Source organism: Aotus nancymaae, unplaced genomic scaffold (assembly GCF_030222135.1).
Source record: "Aotus nancymaae isolate 86718 unplaced genomic scaffold, 86718_ANA_hifiasm-v0.15.2.pri h1tg000014l, whole genome shotgun sequence".
In the NCBI taxonomy this organism is placed as follows: domain Eukaryota; kingdom Metazoa; phylum Chordata; class Mammalia; order Primates; family Aotidae; genus Aotus; species Aotus nancymaae.
The window spans coordinates 81019360-81043947 of NW_026988425.1; the positions used below are offsets into that span (position 1 = coordinate 81019360).

At 36.7% G+C, this 24588-nt stretch overlaps 1 protein-coding gene across 25 annotated transcripts in view; it reads right to left on the bottom strand.

Annotated features, from left to right (window-relative positions):
* MEF2C (myocyte enhancer factor 2C) overlaps positions 1-24588 on the bottom strand; it is a 182014-nt gene that overhangs the window by 63942 nt on the left and 93484 nt on the right. For all 25 annotated transcript variants that reach the window (XM_012477543.3, XM_012477528.2, XM_012477527.2 and 22 more), the window contains one exon: positions 20551-20754. In XM_012477543.3, the coding sequence (XP_012332966.1) occupies positions 20551-20754 (204 nt within the window). The remainder of the gene's footprint in view (positions 1-20550; positions 20755-24588) is intronic.

Here is a 24588-nt window from a genome sequence, read left to right on the forward strand (position 1 = left end):
TCATCATTATCATAAACCTTACCAAGTGTGGGACCTTGTTCTAAGCATTTCATAAAAATGTTCATTCATTTAATTCTCATAACAGCTAAGCAGAAGTAGTATTACTAACCTCTATCTACAAATGATGGACATAAGAAACAGACAGCCTAAGTAATATGCCCAATGACTTACAGCTAGTAAGCAATGGAGACGGGTTCAGAACTCAGGCAGTCTACCTCCAGAACTGATGATCCTCAACACTGTGCTACGTTGCCTTCCCCTAAATACTCCATAGTTCTCATTATGTTGTTTTGTCCAATTGATTCCCACATGTATTTTCTACCTTAATTGGATTGTAAGTTTTGTGAGGTCACAGACATTGTCTTCCAAACTTGTGTTTCTCCTGGCATCAATATAAATTTTTGTATATCCTAGGAATTTAATAATTATTGCTTGAATAAAAAAATCTACAGATAAAAGTGGGAGTGCATTTTTAAGATATACAGGCCACTTTCAGATATGAAGGTGAAAATATAATGACAATCTTGAATGCCTTAGTGAATACTTTGCAATATAATTCTAACTGCATTGATTACCGATAATGAAATGGCCGTATTAATTTCTTCGCACTTCTATTTAATGGTTCTTTACTGTCATTGTAAGCATTTGATGCTGAGAATAAGCAATAAGAATACTTTCTCTTGTTTAAGACAAGCTGCTTGCATTATTTTGGCTTCTATTACAGATAATACTGTAGGCATTTCAAATCCACAACGATCCGGAGGCAGTCAAATCAATATCAGCTACATAATACATAAAGGATGGATGCAAATTTTATAGCAAGGAAATTAATAATTAATTTATATCTGTTTACTGTAACAAAATTTTTTGTCAGCTTTTTCTGAAGTTTAACAGTGCTTGAGCCAATATCTATAAATTATGTATAAAATATAACTGTTTAAGATAAAAATGCTACTAAAATACCTATATTATTTCATGTTTATAAATGTTACGGAATCTATTATATGTAGTAATTTGTGCATTATTCTTTCTGCACGATAGTCTAGCATAGTTACCATAGCTCATATCACTATTACATCTAGCAATATTAAATTTTTTTATTTCAGTAGTTAAAAAGAGCCAATATTTTTCATATTACAAAGGCTTTGCTGAAGAGTCAGAAATGAATAATATAATACCAAAGGTAATAACTTCCCAAACTGAATTTATCCTGCATGGCACAAATGACTCAACAATGAAAATTTTGTTTCAAAAGTATTCATATAAAAGGCTTTGTCCCCGGAATACAGCTCTAAGTGGCTCACTATCTAGGTTGAAAATGGTTTTGCAGGGTTGTATGTCCTATTTTTCCATGCCTGCAGTAAAGATACAATATGGGAATTCAGCTTGGTAATTACTAATACACCACACAGACACAATTACACCCTGTATGCTGCATAAAGGAATCACTTGTGGTCTGCATCCATTACAAAGAGCAGTAGGGGGCCAACATGCAAGACGACAAAATGCTTTACAAGACGGAAGGAGACCAGAAGAGTCGATGTACACAGATACAAGGACCTTGATTCTTCTAGCAATGATTTAAGCCTCTTTCCATCAATTATTGTCTTTTGTCTCAAGAGTCTTATCACCAGCAGCATTACAGGAACTGAACATAACAATGCTCAGACCCGCATAACCCTATGAACTGTGCTGACATTTCCACACCCTGTTGCTATGTTTGACCTGGTTTACAGATTACTTAAGCAAAACCAAATAGAAAAAAGAAAAAAAGCATTACCGTTCAAAACCGGCATATATATCTATAAGGATATAGATATATATATACACACACACGCATATATTTTTTATGGCTTATTCAGAATTCTGTTTCTTGAAAGTAAAAGCCATCCTACTCCAGAAATGCTCTTTTTCAAAGTAGTTTCTACTTCATTTTAAAGATTAAACGGGAAAATCTGCTTGAGTTAAAATTATAAGAATGAGACTAAATATTGGTATATCAAGGGGATACAGGACGAACAAGAGAATTTCATGTCTAAGGGAGCTAAGCTAAAATGAGTCAGCTGCTCTCTTAAGCTACAGTGAGTCACATGAATAATTTTCTTACTGTGAAACTCCTTAAAGTTTTGAGTTTAATTGCAAGCAGTAAGTGGTTTTTATTATAACAGAGTTTCCTCTGTTAATTATTACACGATGTACATTATTTTACAATACTTTCATTTAAGATGCTCTTTTAAAATACATCTTACAAATATGAATTTTTAAGACCTTAGGAAAGTTAGTTATTTATGGCAGTTTGTCAGGTTCCCTCAAACAAAGCCTTGTCTTTCAGAAAATGTTTACAACCTATGAGAAAAAAAAAAAGTATCCTGGGGCTAAAATGTTTATTGGCACCTAGAAGTCTGAAGAGAGAGTCGGGCCTGTGGTTTTTTGAGGGCACTTTATCATCGCCCGCATTCTCAAAGGTTTCTCTGAATGAATAGAACTGGATTACTCAGCCTTCTATTCCACGCCTATTCCTCTCCATTTTCCTTGGCACGACTGAGAGCCAGGCTATTTTTAGTTAAGCAGTTTTCTATTTTTAGACAACTACCAGTTAGAAGACATTTGTTAGGGAAAAATTAAAAAAACACACACACACAAAGGGAGGAGGGAAAGAAGCTTCCTCCACATATTGTGAAGCAGCCTTCAACCTGTAACTCCAGGCATTTCAGCTGCTTTCAATCTAGGAAAAATAAAGAAAAATTCAGAGTTCAGGGTTTTAAAAATAAACCTACCCTCTGGCAAACAGACCAAAATACAACAAGCTGTTACTATGTGAAACAGTGACTACAAAAACAAAGAACATTCTCCAATGATTAAACTGCGAGAAAAGTTGAAGAACTATTAGGTTGTAAGAATGTTGCACAGGCATGTAACAATTTTCCAGCCTCTCAGCCAGATGTATCATGTTTTAGAATTTAGAAAGGGGGAAAAACAATCTCATCTGTAAAGTTAAACTAAGGATGTGGGATGCAACTTTAAGGTGGAACCTTTTATTAAGCTTAAAGGCAATTAAATTTCACTGCGTTTTTCTAACATTTGTGTTCTATGGAATTTCTCTAGAAATTATAACCATCTGTTTATAGAAAAACGATACATTAAAAAAATCCAGTGCCAATAGAAAACAAAAAAATAAAGGCTGCTACATATACACGCTACATATATGTATGTATACATATGCACTTAATGTTTATATAGCCTTACATTTATTACTCACTTTTAGTTTAAATGGGAAAAAATGGTTCTCAGATTGGCTTAGCATATCAAATTATTCTACTTATTCAAGGCCATGCCTTCACCTAAAATCTACAGTAAGATGTTTTTAGATGCTCACAGTTGTAATTGCTTTCCCTCTCCTCTGTTAGCCCACTGTACTTTGTCTATCTCTTATTACAGTTCAGATCATTGAGTATCATAATCACAGATGCATCACCAGTGACTAGCACAATGCTTGGCAGATAATCTTCATGTCCATCAATATCTACTGAATGAGAAAACAAATACTGTGTATCCACCATGGACTGCTACTGGTCCTGGAGGGCCATGAGCACAATGCTTTGCACATATACTTTATAAATTCTTGTGGAAAAGAAAATAAAATCAATTTATTGATCTTTGTTAGATCTTAATTGACATAAAATATTACAGATATTTATATAATAATACAATATTTATTTATAAATCTACTTATTAGCATAAACTGCAATAGTAAATTAAGGATTTGTGTCTTCTCTCTCTTTTGGTTAAAATTTTTTATTCTCTGAACTTTTTCTCTTGACTTTGAAAATTAACTTTTTAAAACTTCACACTTTACGATGGGCTCTGACATCTATTATAACCTGCAATCCTCATGACAGCCCTGTGAGGAGCTCAGGGTAGACAACATTAACTCGGGAAAAACCCAAAGCCCAGCAAGGTTACATAACTCGTACTCTGTTAGAGAATAAGAGTGTGTGATGTTGCTATAACTGGAACTGAAGTTTTAATCTCCATCTTCCCTTCAAATTTGTGGAGCTTTTAAAGTCCTATATCCTCGAAGTAAAAGTTAAAAGATGAATTCTCGTAACAATGCTTCAATAATATTCTTTAGGAAAAGCACTATGTAGCTTTCTTTTTCCCCCACATGAAATTAATTCAGAACAACTACAGTTAAGGAAAACCAATCGTGAAGGCTGGATGAAGATAAAATTCCGCACACACCTAATTAAGAAAAATCAGAAGAAACCGTGTGCATGCACGATCTTTTGTTCCCTGTTGGAGAAGTTCACAAGGGACATAGCTTATTTCTACTTCCTTACTACTCATTTTTCTTGTCCCTTTTCCATTGTCTCTTCTTCCTCAGGGCAATTGCAGCCTCAGTGATCCCTCCATTTTCTCGTCTTTCTCCGCAAAGTCGCATAGACTTTAACAAATATTCAGCTCCTTGGAATAAATGCTGACTGAGTGATTCAACTTTCCTCGTTGGGTTTCTCTGCCCTGGCTCAAGTCCTGACACACAGTGGTCATGCCGTAAATGCCTGCTGCAAGAATGAAAGGTGAAGTAGCCACGTGCAACCTCTCCAGTTTACATGCCCTTTATTAGGGTGTATCTATTAACCATCAGGCCGTTTATTTATTTGATTTGATTTGATTTTGAGACAGTGAATCACTCTGTCGTCCAAGCTGGAGTGCAGTGGCACGATCTCAGCTCATTGCAGCTTCTACCTCCCGGGCAAAAGCAATTCTCCTGCCTCATCCTCCTGAGTAGCTGGGATTAGAGGCATGTGCCAACATGCCTGGCTAATTTTTTTTTTGTATTTTTAGTAGACACGGGGGTTTCACCATGTGGGCCAGGCTGGTCTTGAACTCCTGACTTCAAGTGATCTGCCTGCCTTGGCCTCCCAAAGTGCTGGGATTACAGGCATGAGCCACCACTCCCAGCCCATGCCAGTTTTTGAGTGAACAAGAGCACTAGATTCACCAGTTTCATCATTTACTGTCCAATAGAGGGTTTCTTTGATAATGGACAATTACATTTGGGAGCTACTAGTCACATCTTGCAATTGAGCACTTAAAACGTGAACAGTGAGACTGAAAAACTGAACTTTTAATTTTATGTAATTTAAATTATATTTATATTTGTATAGCCACATGTGGCTAGTGGCTATTTTACAGATTAATGCAAATGTGTACAGCAACTTTGAAAGGGGTTGGGTCTCTGGAACTAAACACAGAATCAGTCGTAAACTTATGTCCTATTGAAATAACTGAGAGTGAAGTTGACTTTAGATTAGGAGTAGCTCGTTCATAGGGTAACTTTGGTTTGTTTTTCTATGAAATGGTTTCCTCCTTGATGTCACAGTGATGGGACTTGTGTATGATTAAAAAGTAATATGCGTGCTTTTATTTTTTGGAAAATAAAGTATCTAATTCAGAAATTATAAAATAAGTTACCATTATTAAAATAATTTACTACTGTTAATTATTATATCTACTTTTTTGTAATTTTTTGTTTTTTTGAGACAGGCTCTTGCTCTATTGCTTAGGCTGGGGTGCAGTGGCATGATCACAGCTCACCACAGCCTCAACCTCTCATGCTCAGGTGATTCTCCAACCTCAGTCTCCTGTGTAGCTGGCAGTACGGGTATGCACCACCACACCCAGCTAATTTATTGTTTTTATTTTTGTAGAGCTGGGGTCTCTGTATGTTGCCCAGGCTGGTCTTGAACTCCTAGGCTCAAGTAATCCTCCTGTCTCGGCTTCCCAAAGTGCTGTGATTAAAGGTGTGAGCCACCATGCCTGCTATAATTTTTTTTTTAATGTGAGGAAAAAAACCAAACACCCATTGTATAGTTTTACTGTTTACAACGTTTCTTATCCTAGAACAGTAGCTCTAAATAGTTACTGAGTTTATTTACTAAAACATAAAGATAAGAGATTTAATTGATATGAAGAGGTTTTCAGAATCGAATTAACCTCCCAGCTAGTCATTAACTCCATGACCTTTAGAAATAATTGACAGAGAATTTTTTTTCTTATTCATAACTTCTTCCAGGTGGTTAAATTACAGAGTAGCACAGAATACACTAAATGTCATTGAGACATGACTGGATAATATGCCAAATAGCTATAAAGTGGGATATATATAATCTATTTACTTAATATAATCTATTTACTTAATCTGTTGTACACATATACAGCATTTACCTAGTTACAGTCCTTTTAATGACTGAGTTTGATTAAATCTTTTCCCAGAATGTCCTATTGATTATTTTGACCAAGAGAATAATGAAAAAGGTATGGCTACCACTACCTCTCAGCACCCACGGCACACACCTCTAACCAATCGCATCACACTTCCTGAATATCCGGACTTGAACTCAGCATCTTCCTTAACTGTGTGTTCCAGGCAGCCAGTACCAAGTGATGGGCACCTACTAAAAAGTGAAATGTGCCAGAGTCCCACACCTCACTGGGTAGTGACGGGCCTATTATGAATATATCACACTTCCAGAAATACTTAAGGCATTTCCTTTCAGGAATTCGTTTCACTGAATTTCAGCTGTAAGAACCTGTTTTATAGTATGATTCCAACCCTCCATAAAATTACGAAGAGGAAAGAGTCTACAGACGCACTTTCAAATTCCAGGCAGAAGGAAATCATGCTTGGAAAGGGAAATCTAGATCCTTGCTACTCCACCAGCAGCATCAGCATCACCTGGTCAGAAATACAGTATCCTGGGCCCTGCCCCATAAGCACTGAATTAGAATCAGTGTTTTAGCAAGATACCCTGGGGATTCAGACAGGGCCACAGGAATTTCATGTGAGACCTGTTGATCCTTCTTGCCCAATACTGACCAAAGCACCAACATGTTTCTCCTCTCTTCTCAGGGATCAAAATACTGTACCTTGGTCTGGAAGTCCTTTACTTTCCACCAGCAGCACAGGCAATACCTGTACTTGGTTTCCTGTGCCTTGTAATTTAATTATTCATTTATTTTTTATGCAAGACAGTATTTATTCATTCCGGCTGACTTGAAAGATTCTCACTTTTATTATTAGAACACATCAGACCTCACCAAAGAAAAAACTGTGTATTTAAAAATTTTGTTTATGCTAATAATCATCAGTAAGTTGATATATATTGAATGTCCACAATAGGCTAAGCATTGAGCTGGCAGCTGGAGGTACAGAGATGAACAAAACATCGTCATGTCCTTAAGGGAAAGGAGAGATATTTGTAGCAAAACAAAAACAAAACCCCCCAAACCAACAATGGAGTGAAGAAATTAAAATAATAAACACTCCTTAATGAAAAGAGCCATCATCTTAGAATTTTGCTTCCCGGCAAGGCTCAGAATTATTCCTAATACTTTACTTTTGAATATTTCATGACTATATATTCAGTAACTTATCCTGAGGAACTAAGAATGTTCTATACTTTTATTCTTATTTGATACCTTTTAAAGCCAATGTAACCTCTACTTGGATGATGATATCAATGGCTAAATGGAAGATTTGGTTCAAATACGCTGCTTACCACCAAGTACCATATGTCATGAAATTTGTAAAATCATTAAAAATTGACAGTCATTATCCAAACTATATATTTTTCTCCTTTTATTTCCAGGTATGGTGGGAGTCAGGGCGGAGAGCTATCACATGAGATCTTTGGTTTGCTCCAGTTCAAGAAGGTTCATGTAAAATAACAATGGTGATAAAACGGTAATGATTAATATTGATAAAGAAATCATATTACTTATAAAAGTCTGTATTTTGAGCCCTGTCTTTTCTGCTTCTACTATTATTAAATAATTATCTGCTGACTGTGTTCATACTAATGCTTGAGAACTATTAGAGCTGTGTAATAACAGAGACTAGAGAAGTTCAGTTTTATTGCCTCACATTATTATTTGTTCAACAATGATTATTTTCTTAATAAATGAAATGTGAAGCAGCTCTTCGTGTTTACAAAACATGCAAATTAAGCAAGAGCAGTTTTTTTTTTTTAAAAGAAATGGCTCTTCAAATTTGATCTATAAAAATCATTGTGGTGCAGTTATGAGAGATATGAATACATTAAACAAGTTTAGACTCATTTCTTCTTTATGACTTTGGGGAACAAATACAAATATTATTTACAAGTACTAATAAAAGTCTTTTAAAGATATATGAACAAAATTACATTAAAATTCAGGAAAATGAAAAACTATTTTAAAAACAAAATCTCTTTTTCTCCTTTTCTCTTGGATGTGTCAACATGGAAAGTTTAAATCTTGATGGAAAATACTAATACTTTGTTAATTTTTCAATACTACATATACTGAAAAGCAATTATATACTTGGCTTAAGAGAGGGCAGGGCAGGCTTACTGAGTCACTAGCAGTAAGATCTGTATAATTATGTTTTATAGCAAACCTAAGAAGGATTTGTAATATATCTCAAGAATATTATTTCTCTAAATTTTTTCATAATGAAAAATTTTTCTGGAATAATTAATTTGCTAATTATAATGATAAATACTGGTCCAATGTTGCTTCAAGTACATTAAAAATAGTAATGACAGAACTATCATCTTTCCGTTCACAAACTTCAAGTTAAAAAAAAAAGCAGTATACATCACCTAGCTCACACAGTTAATGCTCCCTGTCAGTCTGGACAACTTGCAGATCATAAGTTTACTGATTGACTCTGTGGTTATAGGTTAGGAGGAAAGTGTGCTTTTAGTTTTATGGTAAGTGTTTAGTTCCAGATCAGAGTCTCTCAAAGTGAACATTTATGCTCTGGATTCCAAAATCACAGGGTACACAGTTATTCACTTCTGAAGTGACTCCTCAAATTTTATTTTGAAGAATTAATTTTGGTATAAATTTGAATACACAATTTGTTTAAATATCTCCCTCTTCATATTTCAATCTAGACCAGTGCTGTCTCATAAAACTGTCTGTGATGATCAGTGCATTCTGTTCTATATCTTCCCTGTTTAATTCAGTAGTCACTAGCCACATGTGGCTGTTCAATGCTTGAAATGTGGCTAATGCAACTGAGGAACTGAATTTGGCATTTTATTTAATTTTAATTCATTTAAATGTAAATAGTCACATTTGGCTATTAGCTACTGTATTGGAGAGTATGGACTAAGATTACAAGAGTGTTTTTAAATCATGCTTTCATAAACTCTATCAAATTTTAGTGAATTGTTTCATTGGAGCTATGAAAACATTTTTTCATACTTTAAATGTGCAATGTTGCACCATATGATAATCACTTGGTTATATGTCTGTTTCCTGTTTGTTTATTCTATAAATATCTTCTGAGGAGATAATACCCTCTAGACCTCATGTTAAGCACTGGGAATATGATGGTGAGCAAAACGTGTATAGTTCCTTGCCCTCTGGGAGTTTAGAATGTAGGGTGGGACAGGCAATTGGATAACAACTTCAACAGTGTTCTCATGGGAAAATTAGAACAACACATTATAACTGTAATATAGGGAAACCACCTAACACAAGTTACAGGGGCTTCAAGGATGACTTTCCAAAAATATAAATTGGGACCTAACTTGAGTGAAGGATAAGTAACCGCCAACCAGAGTTCCAGTAAGGAATTTGAAGACAAAACAGAGCTTCGAGAGACTGAAGAATGTATGCATGTCCAGTGTGGCTTGAGTACGTATGTTCAGGGTGGTAGGGGCAGGTTGATGGCAGGGAAATTACAAAAAGCAAGGCCGAAGAGTAAGAGAAATACAGGGATCAGATCGTGCATGGCCTTGTGAGCCAACTTAAGGATGGAGAGTCCTTGAGGAGCCTTAGTTATATCTGTATCTCCAGGCATTTCATAGCATGTAACACAGAACAGGAATTCAACAAATTTTTATTCAATTAATGGCTAAAAGAAGGAAAATCAGCAAGTGATCAGGTAAGTAAATGTGGCTTTTTCTTTTAAGAAAGTATCCTTGTATAATATGTATCTGTATAGCACACATAAAAATAATTTTATACATCTGTATATATATTTATTATACTTTAAGTTCTGGGATACATGTACAGCATGTGCAGGTTTGTTACACAGGTGTACACATGCCATGGTGGTTTGCTGCACCCATCAACTCGTCATCTACACTAGGTATTTCTCCTAATGCTATCTCTCCCCTTCCCCCTGACCCCCCGACAGGTCCTGGTGGGTGATGCTTCCCTCGCTGTGTCCATGTGTTCTCATTGTTCAACTCCCATTTATGAATGAGAACATGCAGTGTTTGGTTTTCTGTTCCTGTATTAGATTGCAGAGAATGATGGTTTCCAGCTTCATCTATGTCTCTGCAAAGGACATGAACTCATCCTTTTTTTATGGCTGCATAGTATTCCATGGTATATATGTGCCACATTTTCTTAACCCAGTTTATCATTGATGGGCCTTTGAGTTGGTTACAAGTCTTTGCTATTAGAATAGTGCTGCAATAAATATATGTGTGCATGTGACTTTATAGTAAAATGTTTTATAATCCTTTGGGTATATACCCAGTAATGGGATTGCTGGGGTCAAGTGGCATTTCTGGTTCTAGATCCTTGAGCAATCCCCACACTGTCTTTCACAGTAGTTGAACTAATTTACATTCCCACCAACAGTGTAAAAGTTTTCCTATTTCCCTACAACCTCTTCAGCATCTGTTCTTTCCTGAGTTTTTAATGATAGCCATTCTAACTGGTGTGAGATGGTATATCATTGTGGTTTTGATTTGCACTTCTCTAATGACCAGTGATGATAAGCTTTTTTTCATATGTTTATTGGCTGCATGAATGTCTTCTTCTGAGAACTGTCTGTTCACATCCTTTGCCCACTTTTTGATGAGACTGTTTGTTTGTTTGTTTCTCTCGTAAATTTGTTTAAGTTCTTTGTAGATTCTGGATATTTGCCCTTTATCAGATGGGTAGATTGCAAACATTTTCTCCCATTCTGTAGATTGCCTGTTCACTCTTATGATAGTTCTTTTTGCTGTGCAGAAACTCTTTAGTTTAATTAGATCCCATTTGTCAATTTTGGCTTTTGTTGCCATTGCTTTTGGTGTTTTAGTCATGAAGTCTTTGCCCAGGCCTATATCCTGAATGGTATTGCCTAGGTTTTCTTCCAGGATTTTTATGGTTTTAGGTCTTACATTTAAATCTTTAATCCATCTTGAGTTAATTTTTGTGTACGGTGTAAAAAAGGGGTCCAGTTTCAGTTTTCTGCATATGGCTAGCCAGTTTTCCAAACATCATTTATTAAATAGGGAATCCTTTCCCCATTGCTTGTTTTTGTCAGGTTTGTCAAAGATCAGATGGTTGTAGATGTGTGGTGTTATCTGAGGCCTCTATTCTGTTCTATTGGTCTGTGTATCTGTTTTGGTACCAGTACCATGCTGTTTTAATTACTGTAGCCTTGTAGTATGGTTTGAAGTCAGGTAGCATGATGCCTTCAGCTTTGTTCTTTTTGGTAAGGATTGTCTTGGTTATACGACTTCTTTTTTGGTTCTATATTAAATTTAAAGTAGTTTTTTTCTAATTCTGTGAGGAAAGTCAATGGTAACTTGATGGGAATAGAACTGAATCTATAAATTTCTTTGGGCAATATGGCCATTTTCACGATATTGATTCTTCCCATCCATGAGCATAGAATGTTTTTCCATTTGTTTGAGTCCTCTCTTATTTACTTGAGCAGTGGTTTGTAGTTCTCCTTGAAGAGGTCCTTCACATCCCTTGTAAGTTGTATTCCTAGGTATTTTACTCTCTTGGTAGCAATTGTGAATGGGAGTTCACTAATGATTTGGCTGTTTGTCTGTAATTGGTGTATAGGAATGCTTGTGATCTTTGCACATTGATTTTGTATACTGAGACTTTGCTGAAGTTGCTTATCAGCTTAAGGAGATTTAGGGCTGAGATAATGGGGTTTTCTAAATATGCATTCATGGTCATCTGCAAACAGAGACAATTTGATTTTCCCTCTTCCTATCTGAATACCCTTTATTCCTTTTTATTGCCTGATTGCCCTGGCTAGAACTTCCAATACTATCTTGAATAGGAGTGGTGAGAGGGCATCCTTGTCTTGTGCTGGTTTTCAAAGGAAATGCTTCCAGATTTTACCCATTCAGTATTACATTGGCTGTGGGTTTGTCATAAATAGCTCTTATTATTTTGAGATACATTCCATCAATACCTAGTTTATTGAGAGTTTTTAGCATAAAGGGGTGTTGAATTTTATCAAAGGCCTTTTCTGCATCTCTTAAGATATTATGTGTTTTTTGTCACTAGTTCTGTTTATGTGATGGATTACATTTATTGATTTGTGTATGTTGAACCAGGCTTGCATCCCAGGGATGAAGCCAACTTGATTGTGATGGATAAGCTTTTTGATGTGCTGCTGGATTCGGTTTGCCAGTATTTTATTGAGTATTCCTGCATTGGTGTACATCAGGGATACTGGCCTGAAATTTTCTTTTTTTTGTTATGTCTGTGCCAGGTTTTGGTATCAGGATGATGTTGGCCTCATAAAATGAGTTAGGGAGGATTCCCTGTTTTTCTATTGTTTGGAATAGTTTTAGAAGGAATGGTACCAGCTCTTCTGTGTAACTCTGATAGAATACAGCTGTGAATCCATCTGGTCCTGGACTTTTTTGAGTTGGTAGGCTATTAATTACTGTCTCAATTTCAGAACTTGTTATTGGTCTATTGAGGGATTCGACTTCTTCCTGGTTTAGTCTTGGGAGGGTGTATGTGTCCAGGAATTTATCCACTTCCTGTAGATTTTCTAGTTTATTTGCACAGAGGTGTTTGTAGTATTCTCTGATGGTAGTTTTTATTTCTATGGAATCAGTGCTGATATCTTCTTTATCATTTTTAATTGTGTCTATTTGATTCTTCTAGTTTTTCTTCTTTATTAGTCTGGCTAGTGGTCTATTTTGTAGATATTTTCAAAAAACCAGCTCCTGGATTCATTGATTTTTTGAAGGGTTTTTTTGTGTCTCTATCTCCTTCAGTTCTTAGTTATTTCTTGTCTTCTGCTAGCTTTTGAATTTGTTTGTTCTTGCTTTGCTAGTTTTTTTTCATTGTAATGTTAGGGTGTCGATTTTAGATCTTTCCTGTTCTCCTATGGGCATTTAGTGCTATAAATTTCTCTGTAAACACTGCTTTAGCTGTATTCCAGATTCTGGTATGTTGTGTCTTTATTCTCATTGGTTTCAAAGAACGGATTTATTTCTGCCTTCATTTCGTTATTTACCCAGTAGTCATTCAGGAGCAGGTTGTTCAGTTTCCATGTAATTTTGCCGTTTTGAGTGAGTTTCTGAATTCTGTTCTAATTTGATTGCATTGTGGTCTGAGAGACTGTTTGTTATGATATCAGTTCTTTTGCATTTGCTGAGGAGTGTTTTATTTCAAATTATGTGGTCAATTTTAGAGTAAGTGTGATGTGGTGCTGAGAAGAATGTATATTTTGTGGATTTGGGGTAGAGAGTTTTGCATATCTATTAGGTCTACAGAGCTGAGTTCAACTCCTGAATATCCTTACTAATCTTCTGTCTCGTTGATCTGTCTAACATTGACAAGGGAGTGTTAAAGTCTCCTACTATTATTGTATGGGCATCTAAGTCTCTTTGTAGGTCTCTAAGAATTTTCTTTATGCAGCCAGATTCTCCTATATTGGGTGCATATGTATTTATGTGGTCAATTTTAGAGTAAGTGTGATGTGGTTCTGAGAAGAATGTTTATTCTGTGGATTTGGGGTGGAGAGTTCTGTAGATGTCCATTAGGTACACCTGGTCCTGAGTTCAACTCCTGAATACCCTTGCTAATTTTCTGTTTCATTGATCCATCTAACATTGACAATGGGGTGTTAAGGTCTCCTACTATTATTGTATGGGAGTCTAACTCTTGACTCTTTATTCAATTTGCCAGTCTGTGTCTTTCAATTGGGGCATTTAGCCCATTTACATTTAAGGTTAACATTGTTATGTGTGAATTTTCTCCTGTCATTATGATGCTAGCTGATTATTTTGCCTCTTAATTGATGCAGTTTCTTCATAGTGTGATGGCCTTTACAATTTGGTATGTTTTTGCAGTGGCTGGTACCAGTTTTTCCTTTCCATAGTTAGTGCTTCCTTCAGGAGATCTTGTAAGGCAGGCCTGGTGGTGACAAAATCTCTCAGTATTTGCTTGTCTGTAAAGGATTTTATTTCTCCTTCACTTATGATTAGTTTGGCTGGATATGAAATTCTGGGTTGAAAATTCTTTTCTTTAATAATGTTGAATATTGGCCTCCACTCTCTTTGGGGCTGTAGGTTTTCTGCAGAGAGATCTGCTGTTAGTCTGATGGGCTTCCCTTTGTAGGTAACTCGACCTTTCTCTCTGGCTGCCCTTGACATTTTTTCCTACATTTCAACCTTGGTGAATCTGACAATTATGTGTCTTGGGGTTGCTCTTCTTGAGGAGTATCTTTGTGGTGTTCTCTGTATTTCCTGAATTTGAATGTTGGCCTCGCTCGCTAGGTTGGGACATTCTCCTGGATAATATCCTGAAGAGTGTCTTCTGATTTGGTGTTCCAAACCAGGAACACCAATCAAACGTATGTTTGGTCTTTTCACATAGTCCCATATTTCTTGGAGGCTTTGTTCATTCCTTTTCATTCTTTTTTCTTTAATCTTGTCTTCATGCTTTATTTCACTAAGTTGATCTTCAATCTCTGATATCCTTTCTTCTGCTTGATCAATTCAGCTATTGACACTTGTGTATGCTTCACAAAGTTCTTGTGCTATGTTTTTCAGCTCCATCAGGTCATTTATATTCTTCTCTAAACTGGTTATTCTAGTTAGCAATTTCTCTAACCCTTTTTCAAGGTCTTAGCTTCCTTGTCCTGAGCTAGAACATGCTCCTTTAGCTCAGAGGAGTTTGTTATTACCCACCTTCTGAAGTCTACTTCTGTTGATTTGTCAAACTCATTCTCTATCCAGTTTTGTTCCCTTGCTGATGAGGAGTTGTGATCCTTTGGAGGAGAAGAGGTATTCTGGTTTTTGGAATTTTCAGCCTTTTTGTGCTGTTTTTTCCTCATCTTCATGGATTTATCTACCTTTGGTCTTTGATGTTGGTGACCTTCACATGGGGTTTTTGTGTGGATACTCTTTTGTTTTGATGTCGATGCTATTGACTTCTGTTTGTTAGTCTTCCTTCTAACAGTCAGGCCCCTCTGCTCTAGGTCTGCTGGAGTTTGCTGGAGGTCTACTACTCCATGCGAAGGGTAGTAGACCTCCAGAAAACTCCAGCAGACTGGAGTATCACCAGTGGAGGCTGCAGAACAGCAAAGATTGCTGCCTATTCTTTTCTCTGGAAGCTGAGTCCCTAGAGTGGCACCTGCCAGATGCCAGCTGGAGCTCTCCTGTATGAGGTGTCTATTGACCCCTGTTGGGAACTGTTTCCCAGTCAGGAGGCACAGCAGTCAGGGACCCACTTGAGGAGGCAGTCTGTCCCTTAGCAGAGCTTGAGCACTGTGCTGCGAGATCCGCTGCTCTCTTTAGAGCCAGCAGGCAGGAACATTTAAGTCTGTTGAAGCTGTGCCCACAGCTGCCCCTTCCCCCAGGTACTCTGTCCCAGGGAGATGGGAGTTTTATCTATAAGCCCCTAACTGGGCTACTGTCTTTCTTTCAGAAATGTCCTGCCCAGAGAGGAGGAATTTAGAGAGACAGTCTGGCTACAGCAGCTTTACATCTATATTTTTATAAGTATAAAATTAGAAGCTAATTAGATATAATGAATGCTCGAGTAAAGTAGACATATTTTCACATTTACATCCATTTCCAAATTTTGTGATACTGAGCTTGTAAGGAAGTTTAGTTCTGCTATTTGCTGCACTTGCTTTTCAACAAAAATTGTACTCAGTAATTTTCACCAAACTATGTAAGGGCACTTAGCTTGTTGATAACTTTCATCAGCATTGTGTAGCTATATAAGTTATAAACTATTTTAAGGTTTTTCCCATCCCAACTTAGGCCTTAATTATTACTGTGCAGAAAACATTTTGCTGCAGCAACTGTTCTTTGATGTCTCTAAATCAAAACAGAAGTCAGGATTCAGGTGACAGCAAATATAATTTAAAATAAATAAAATTTCAGATAAATATCCTCTCTCTCTCTCATCTCTCATCTTCTCTCTCTGTGTCTCCCCCCACCTTTTTGTCTCTCTCTCTCTCTCATACACACACACACACACACACACACACACAATTATTGTCTCTAAAAAGAAAAGTCAATCATCCTCTATTGAGAGAGCTGTGAATCAAAGGTTTCTTCTGCAGGAGTTACATCCATCTCTGAATTTCCTAGAGAGCAGCAAAGGGTTTTGTGTTTTATTCCCCTTCCACACTTAATCACTGGAATGTGGGCCCAGACTGAATGAGTAGCTCATTAGAATCACTGAGTTCACTAGGGGGATGAGAGATTCCTTCCTGGCTGGGTGCTAAGTGATACTCCCATATGGGTTTTGTGGTTACAAAACATGTGCTGGATATGGAGGTAACCTGTCTGGGAGAGTCCTGTCACTCCAAGGATCACCTGGAATGCTCTGGCAAAACACCTGACCTGGCTGAATGAGTTCTGTTGAATTGTTTAGCCTATGCTTTCATTTCAGCAACTTATACTGCATTAATGAGGTTATTGTTCCTTTGCCGTCCAATTGTTTCCAAGCTGATTTTTGCATATATATTTTACATCCTTAACAAGAATGCCTGTCTCCTGCTATTTCAGAGTCTCTTTCACAGTGCTGAGCAGGAGTGGAGCTTGCTAAATCATTGCTAAGTGAAGCAATAGCCTGTAAGCATGTCCTGTGGGATCTGCATCTTCAGATCATTCTGAAGTACTCAACAACCACATCTTCTTCCAGGAAGAGAGCCCTATATAAACTGGTAGGGTTTGCTCTCTTAGACAGCTAAGAGAACGAGGAGTGGAGCTAGCGAAGAAGCAGTGAAGGGGGCAGTTCCTTAATGCTACCAGATTCCCAGCTGAATTTCAACGTCTCAGAAGCTAGCATTTTGGGTAAATATCCCAGTATACTTGTTACAGAGTTAAGTAAAATGGACTTTCTTCAAAGGAAGTGCTTTTAATACAATAACTGTTTCTGTTTTTTTAACCAATAGATTAAAAATTTAACACATTTACTAAATCTGGTGTATTTATATATTGTATCTAAACAGATATTCAAGCTGCATTATAATATAATAATAATAAAAAAAAATCTCAGTCTGTCTGTTAAGCCTTTGTGAGTCTTTGTGCCATTGTTGCAGTAGTGCTAATTATCAAGCAAAGACATGATAATTATGCAGAGCTTTTTAGCTAAAAGAAAGAATCTTGTTCAACACCCACACACTGCACAATTTCCTATGACCCTGTAGCAGTACTCTGGTATGGCCCAGAAATTTGTATTTCAGTTTAAATGTTGGAAATTATATTATTTCTCTCTCTCCCCATACCTTTTCTTATTGTGAGTAAACTGTTTTTAGAAGGTTAAGGGAGAGGGGTAATGGTCCAAATGGGAAATATAAAACTAATGACCCTTCGTGAAATATATTATGCTCCTCATTAAACTTACTCAGTTAAATGTATCCCATTAAATTAAAATAAATAGGATTTAAAATTTTACCCAGGAGTAGTAAACGATCTTAACTTTCAACTTTATGTTAGATTCATTCTAAGAATGAATTCAAGTCCCTGATGTATCATAGGTCCTTGGCCTCCAACACAATTTATGTACTAGTGCTGCAGAGGTTTTCAAATTTAGTGTGTCTAAGAATCACTTGGGGAACTTTTTATAAATGCGACTTCCAATCCAGATGCCCTCTTCTCCACCAAGTATCCTAATTTCAGTGATCAGCACTTTGAAAAATACTCCATGCGAAGGTGATGTAAATTTTATCAAGCTTAGCGGTCCGACCTTACTTCTTTTTCCATGAACTCTGTTATTACTGAAATGTGGAAAAGTCAAATATGTGAAGAATGTGTGATTCAGGGAGTTGAACAGGATGGACCCACAATGTGTTAGACTTCCAAGTTATGTTCATCCAAATAATTGAGCCATTGAGTCTCTAGATTTGGCCCAGGAGCCTTGAAGTTTCTTTTGGAGAGATTCAGAGATTTAACTATTGACGTTAAGAAAACGGAGCCGGTGCTTTATTCTTGTTTTACAAGTACTAGTTTTTAAAAAATTATAATCTTGCAAAGCACTATGAAATTCAATGCCTTCATTTTTGAGCTGAGAAAACTTCAGCCCAGAGAGGTACTCAACTCACCACACAGCACAAAAGTGCAAGACAAGGATTCAAAAGAAAACCAATGAGTCTTAACCCAGGGCTCTTTTTGCGGCTTTTAAAGAAGTCTGACTTTCAAATATCTAACCTGTCAAAAAAAATAAAGTTTTCATACAATATATGAAGTGGGTTTTCTTTTTGTTGTTGTTATTAAAAAGACAGGGTCTCGCTCTGTCACTCAGACTGGAGTGCAGAGGCAAAATCAAGGCTCACTGCAGCCTTGACTTCCTAGGCTCAAGCCATCTTCCCGCCTCAGTTCCCCAAGTAGCTGGGACCACACGTGCACGCCACCACGCCTGGCTAATTTTTGTATTTTTTGCAGAGACAGAGTTTTGCCATGTTACGCAGGCTGGTCTCAAATTCCTGAGCTCAGGCAATCCACCTACCGAGGCCTCCCAAACTGTTGGCATTATAGATAGGCATGAGCCACCACACCCAGCCAACATATGAAGTTTTAAGTTGCCTTCAAGTCATATAGTATATCCCTAAGAAAAGCCCCAGAAGATGAATTTTCTAGGTTTTAAATTCCTTTAAGAAAGCAAATTTTAGAAGTCAACATATTTTCAATTGACTCATTATGGTTCTACTGCATTTCACATGACGTTAAGGACTAGAACAGCTCTAATCTAATGATAAATTGCAACTCAAATTCTTGTTACCCTGACTTTGTTATAATGATTTTTGTAATGAGATGGAGTTTTGAGTTGTTTTGTTTTTTGAATTTATTTTATAGATGTATTACTGCACGCGTGCACACACACACACACACACACACACACAAAAGCACCAATGAGATCCGACAATTAACTAGTTCTGTTTGCCTTCATATTTTTGTACTTTCACATTTATATGTATATGTGAATTAAAAAACCTATCTGAAATGCATAGGTAAATTGTATCAGTGACCTTAAATTTCAAGATCAAAGCAAGCACACAATTCAAATTATCAATGAAAAACTAAAATGATACATAGTATTTTAACCACATATCACACTAGGTCTATTTATCATTCACTTTTGTTTCTCTGAAATTATTTCCTTGGCCTTGTTAGGCAAAAATAAAATAAAATAATCAGCTCAATACTTCTCAAAAACTTTCAAATAAAAACAAAAAAAAAATGAGAATTAGTCTTAGACAATTGTAACAGGTAAAAGGGAGATGGATGTGGGAGGCATATTAATTTGATCAGGATTAGCACTACATTTTCTCACAATATGGAACCGGTCTAAGGAATGGCATGAATGACGTGTACTCTGGCAAATGGACTCTTGAATACATACTTTTGAAACACTTATTTTCTTTTCATTCTGAGAAAGCAGGCACAATGTAGGGAAGCCAGAGTAGACAAATAGATGAAGAAAACAGGCAGATGGGAACCATTCTTATTACACCTCTTTTTTTCTTGGTTTCGTAGTCTTAATCATTGCTCATGAAGGGTACTAAAAGTATTTAAAAGGATAGATGCTGAAAACGTTTAAAAAGTTTGAGCTAAAACTGTATGGTATGTTACTTATGCTAACACATCCAAAACATTTTTGACTTTCAACATCATGCTAATTTATTTTTGGCACAATAAAACAATTTTAAATATGACATTGACTAAACACTGAGCTAACATTTAGAAATTCATTTTCATCTGATTTCTGATTCTGTGTAAATTAAATTTTCCTTGATATATAAAATGATATAATTTTTAGGAAAAAACATGTCTAGGAGAATATTGCCTTTACTCTTCTAGCAAGAAAGCATTCAGAGTAATGAATTAGAAAGAAGAGACATAAATGGAAAAACTGAAAGTGTATGGTTGGGGTGAGTTCATTTTTTAATACTTTTTTTTTTTGAAGATGCCTGTAAACTATTATATACCTGAAAGAAATGATAAGAAATCTCTAAAATGACGATGAGCTATTCCCTGACCAGAGTTTCCAACCATGGTGTCTTGATATGAAGCTGTGGACAATGATCACTTGCAAAAGATGGGCCAAATCGTTTGACACTGGTACTCAATTTCTGGCAAGGACCAGATCCCACGTGGTCTCTATCATGGTATCACTCTAACTTTTGAGGGGAAGGGAAAAAGTGGAGTAAGAGTTGAGACAGATAATAATCCTGGGTCTATCTGTGGAACTATGAACATGTGTGTGGCAGGGGGAGGTCTAAATACCCCGCGGCTTGTGGAGGCCTGGGGCTCACCACGCATGCTCTCTCACCTCCACGATGTCTGAGTTTGTCCGGCTCTCATGCGGCTCATTGTACTCCGTGTACTTGAGAAGCACTTTGTCCATATCGGTGCTGGCATACTGGAACAGCTTGTTGGTGCTGTTGAAGATGATCAGCGCAATCTCACAGTCACACAGCACGCTCAGCTCGTAAGCCTTCTTCATCAACCCAAATTTCCTCTTTGTAAATGTCACCTGGAAAACAGAAAGCAGCCGAGATTTTTAAAAAAGTATTCATGCATGTGTGGTTTTTTCTCTTCCTTCACAAAACAATGGTGTGTAGTTGTCAGAGCCCTTAGGCACTAATACATTTAGAAAGAAAACAAATAAATCTAAAATTAAGTTCTGCTTATCATTTGAAAATGTGTGATTTCTAGCTTGTTGCTGAATGTAAAACTGTAAATGCAAGATTTAATGAAGGGAATTTTAATGAAGGTGACCAGGGAACTGGTCATGTTTCTTTGAGCAAGTTAAGATTTTTTTAAAAAATTAATTTCAGCATGGTTAACATCTTCCACAATTACTAATTAGTTTGGAGCTTGTTTTTGACAATTTGAAGAATGGATATGACATTATGAACTTAGCATTTTAGATCTGTGTTCAAAAAAGTCTTAAAATTGTTTAGTCTCATGTCATTTAATTGAAAACACTTGAAGGGATATGACAATGCTCTCAGACAATGTTGTATTCTTTTTTCTTTTTTAAATATATATCTATATAATTGCGTTTTAGGTTTTGGGGTGCATGTGAAGAACATGCAAGATTATTGCATAGGTACACACATGGCAATGTGGTTTGCTGCCTTACTCCCCATCACCTATATCTGGCATTTCTCCCCAAGTTATCCCTCCCCAACTCCCCACCCCTCTCTGTCCCTCCCCTTGTTCCCCACCACAGACCTCAGTGTGTGATGCTCCCCTCCCTGTGTCCATGTGTTCTCATTGTTCAACACCTTAGAAATCCAACAAGGCATTGAGAACTCCTTAGCCATAATACTCTTAGGGTTTTGGTTTCATTTTTCTGCATATCTTTCTTCTCTCAGGCCAGAAACTGTATTGTCAACGCCACCTTTTTTTTTCTTTTGATCTAATACATCACCAAGATCCATAATTTCTTTCTTCAAAATATTTCTTAGGTTCACACTTATTTCCCAGGCGACTCTATCTCTCATGTCCTTATCACTTCAATTTTAGACAGCCTAGCAGCTTCCTGTCCTAGATGATCTCCCTGCCTGGAATCATTCCTTCCTCAATTCATCTCAAACTGCAAAGCCTCACTCTTCCTGCTGTCTTTCTCCTGATGAGCTGTCTACAACGGCTCCCTCTCCCTAGCTTTGAAAACTTCCTACCTGCCAATCCTACCAAATGCAAAAAATATATTTCACTCTTCCCAATTTCAACCCTCTTTTAATTGAACTACAGCTTGTCGCTCCGGTCTGGCTACTGAAAAGGCATGAACATTCTTTTTTTTTTTTTTTTTGAGACGGAGTTTTGCTCTTGTTATCCAGGCTGGAGTGCAATGGCGCGATCTCCGCTCACCGCAACTTCCACCTCCTGGGTTCAGGCAATTCTCTTGCCTCAGCCTCCTGAGTAGCTGGGATTACAGGCACGCACCACCATGCCCAGCTAATTTTTTGTATTTTTAGTAGAGACGGGGTTTCACCATGTTGACGAGGATGGCATGAACATTCTTAATTATAAACCTTTATATGGTCCAGTGTTCCCCAGCAGGTATTCTGTAGAGTACTGATCCTATAAAATACTCCTTAAGAGAAAAGTTCAATGGCCCAATAGGTTTGGAAAATGAGGGACATTGGTATATTAAAGGCTATAAACCTTTTAAACTTTGTTCAACCTGCTTTTGAAACCTATTGCTGACAGATCGTTTATTTTCTTTGCATGTTTTTTTTATTTTGAGGAATATTTCCTATCACTCTTCAGAACTAGATTTTTGAGGCACATATTCTGGGAAAAGCTAATTTACTTAATTAAGCTATTGTTTTCAGAAGGAACCATTTAAACTTTTTTCTTACCTTCAAATCCAACCCACCTTGTAGAGGCCAGCTCATTTTATCTACCCCAGATTTTCGTGTAATTCCTAATTGCATATTCCTACCCTTCAGATTTCTCTTTGTCTCCAGACACCCAGTGTATGTCCTCTAGTTACACACCTGTCTAAACATCCTGGAATCTCCACCCCTCCAGAGCTCAACCTCATTATCTCCAGTCTAGAATCTGTTGCCCCTTTCGGAATCCCTATCTCACTGTAAACTCAGTTATCCAAACTGGAAACCTCAGAGAGAACGCCCTCCTGCCTTCTCCCACTCCCCATCCTCCCCCACACGTAAATAGATTTATGTTGGCAGAGACTGTGGGCTAGCAGACAGAAAGCCTGACCTCCCAGTCTCCTCATTCCTCCACATTTTGTTAATTATTGTTTTACTTATTGCCTTTTATTTTTCCTAAATGTTATTAACCACATTTTATATTTTAAAACATGCAAAATAAACACAAAAATATTCAAAATATACCAAATAAAAAATATACAAAAATGTGTATATTTTCCTGTGAGATCTGTTTAACCTCTCTTCCACTACAGGGCATGTCCCACAGGGGCATATGCCGTCTTTATTTTGCTCACTACTGTATCTCCAGTGCCTAGACCAGTAGAGATGTGTGGCATATGGTAAAACTCTGTGGTATAAAAACCTGATGGAGGAAACTACTATAAAGTCTTTAGAAACATGCAAGTTGATGTATGTTATATAGGTGGTAAATTTTCCCATGAAAATTCTGTAACAACTCATACACAAAACTTTGTAACAACACGTCTATTCTTTACTTAGTAATAATTATATTATTTTATCACATTGGCATTGAAGGTAGCATGGTAGAAAGCAAAGAACACAGGGTTTGTATTCAAAGAACCCTAAATCTGAATGCTGAATTTGCCAGTCTTGCAAAATTCACTTAATTTCTTCTTCTTTTTTTTTTGAGACAAAGTCTCCCCGTCACCCAGGCTGGAGTGTAGTCGTACTACTATAGCTTAATGCAGCATCCACTTCCCAGGCTCAAATGATCCTCCTGCCTCAGCCTCCTGAGTAGCTGGAACTACAGGCATGTACCAACATGTCTGGCTTTATCTTTATGTTTTTAAAACATTTTTAGTAGAAATCAGGTTTCCCTATGCTGCCCAGGCTGGTCTCAAACTTCTGAGCTCAAGCAATCCTCCCACTTTAAGCCTTTCAAAGTGCTAAGAATTACAGGCATGAGCCACCCTGCCTGGCCTCACTTAATAAAGTTCTTTGAGTTTGATTTTTCACATCTGTAAAACAGAGATTTATACGTAGTCTTAGGGCTGTGGTGAGATTGTATCCAATAATGTATGTATCGTATCGAGTATAATGCTTAGAGTAGGTACTCAATAAATACTACTTCCCACAACTTTCTTAGTTAACAGAAAAAGAACTAGCAAAATATGCTTGTCTTGGTGATTTGAAGAGTCTACCAATTATGGCTGAGGATGTTATTATGATTGATAGAAAGATAAAGCTGAGCTATCAAAAGATAAAGCTGAAGTGATCATCCTTTGGAAAATAAGGTATTTACTAGCCCATATCAACTAGTCAATATTCATGCAGTTATGTTATTAACATTTCAACTTGGATAAAGCTTCTTTGTTGTAATTGTCAGTGTCTTACCTTCTATTTCATCTTTATTGATTATCTTTCTAAAGTACTTATGATAAAATATAGCTAGTGTTTTATTTTCATGTCTGATTATCATATTACTTTAGAAATTTTTATTCTGTTTTATTCAGATGAGTCATAATTGATATTAAGGATGGGCTGAAAACTATCTTTTTGGAATGAATAAAGAAACATAATCATTAATTACGTAGAGCTGTACTAAATGTCTTTTAGATGCAATTTTGATATGAAACTACACCTGCATACTGGCATTTTATTTAGTAAAATAGGCTACAGAACACATTCAATACAGAAGGCACTAATCCAGACTACCTTCATAT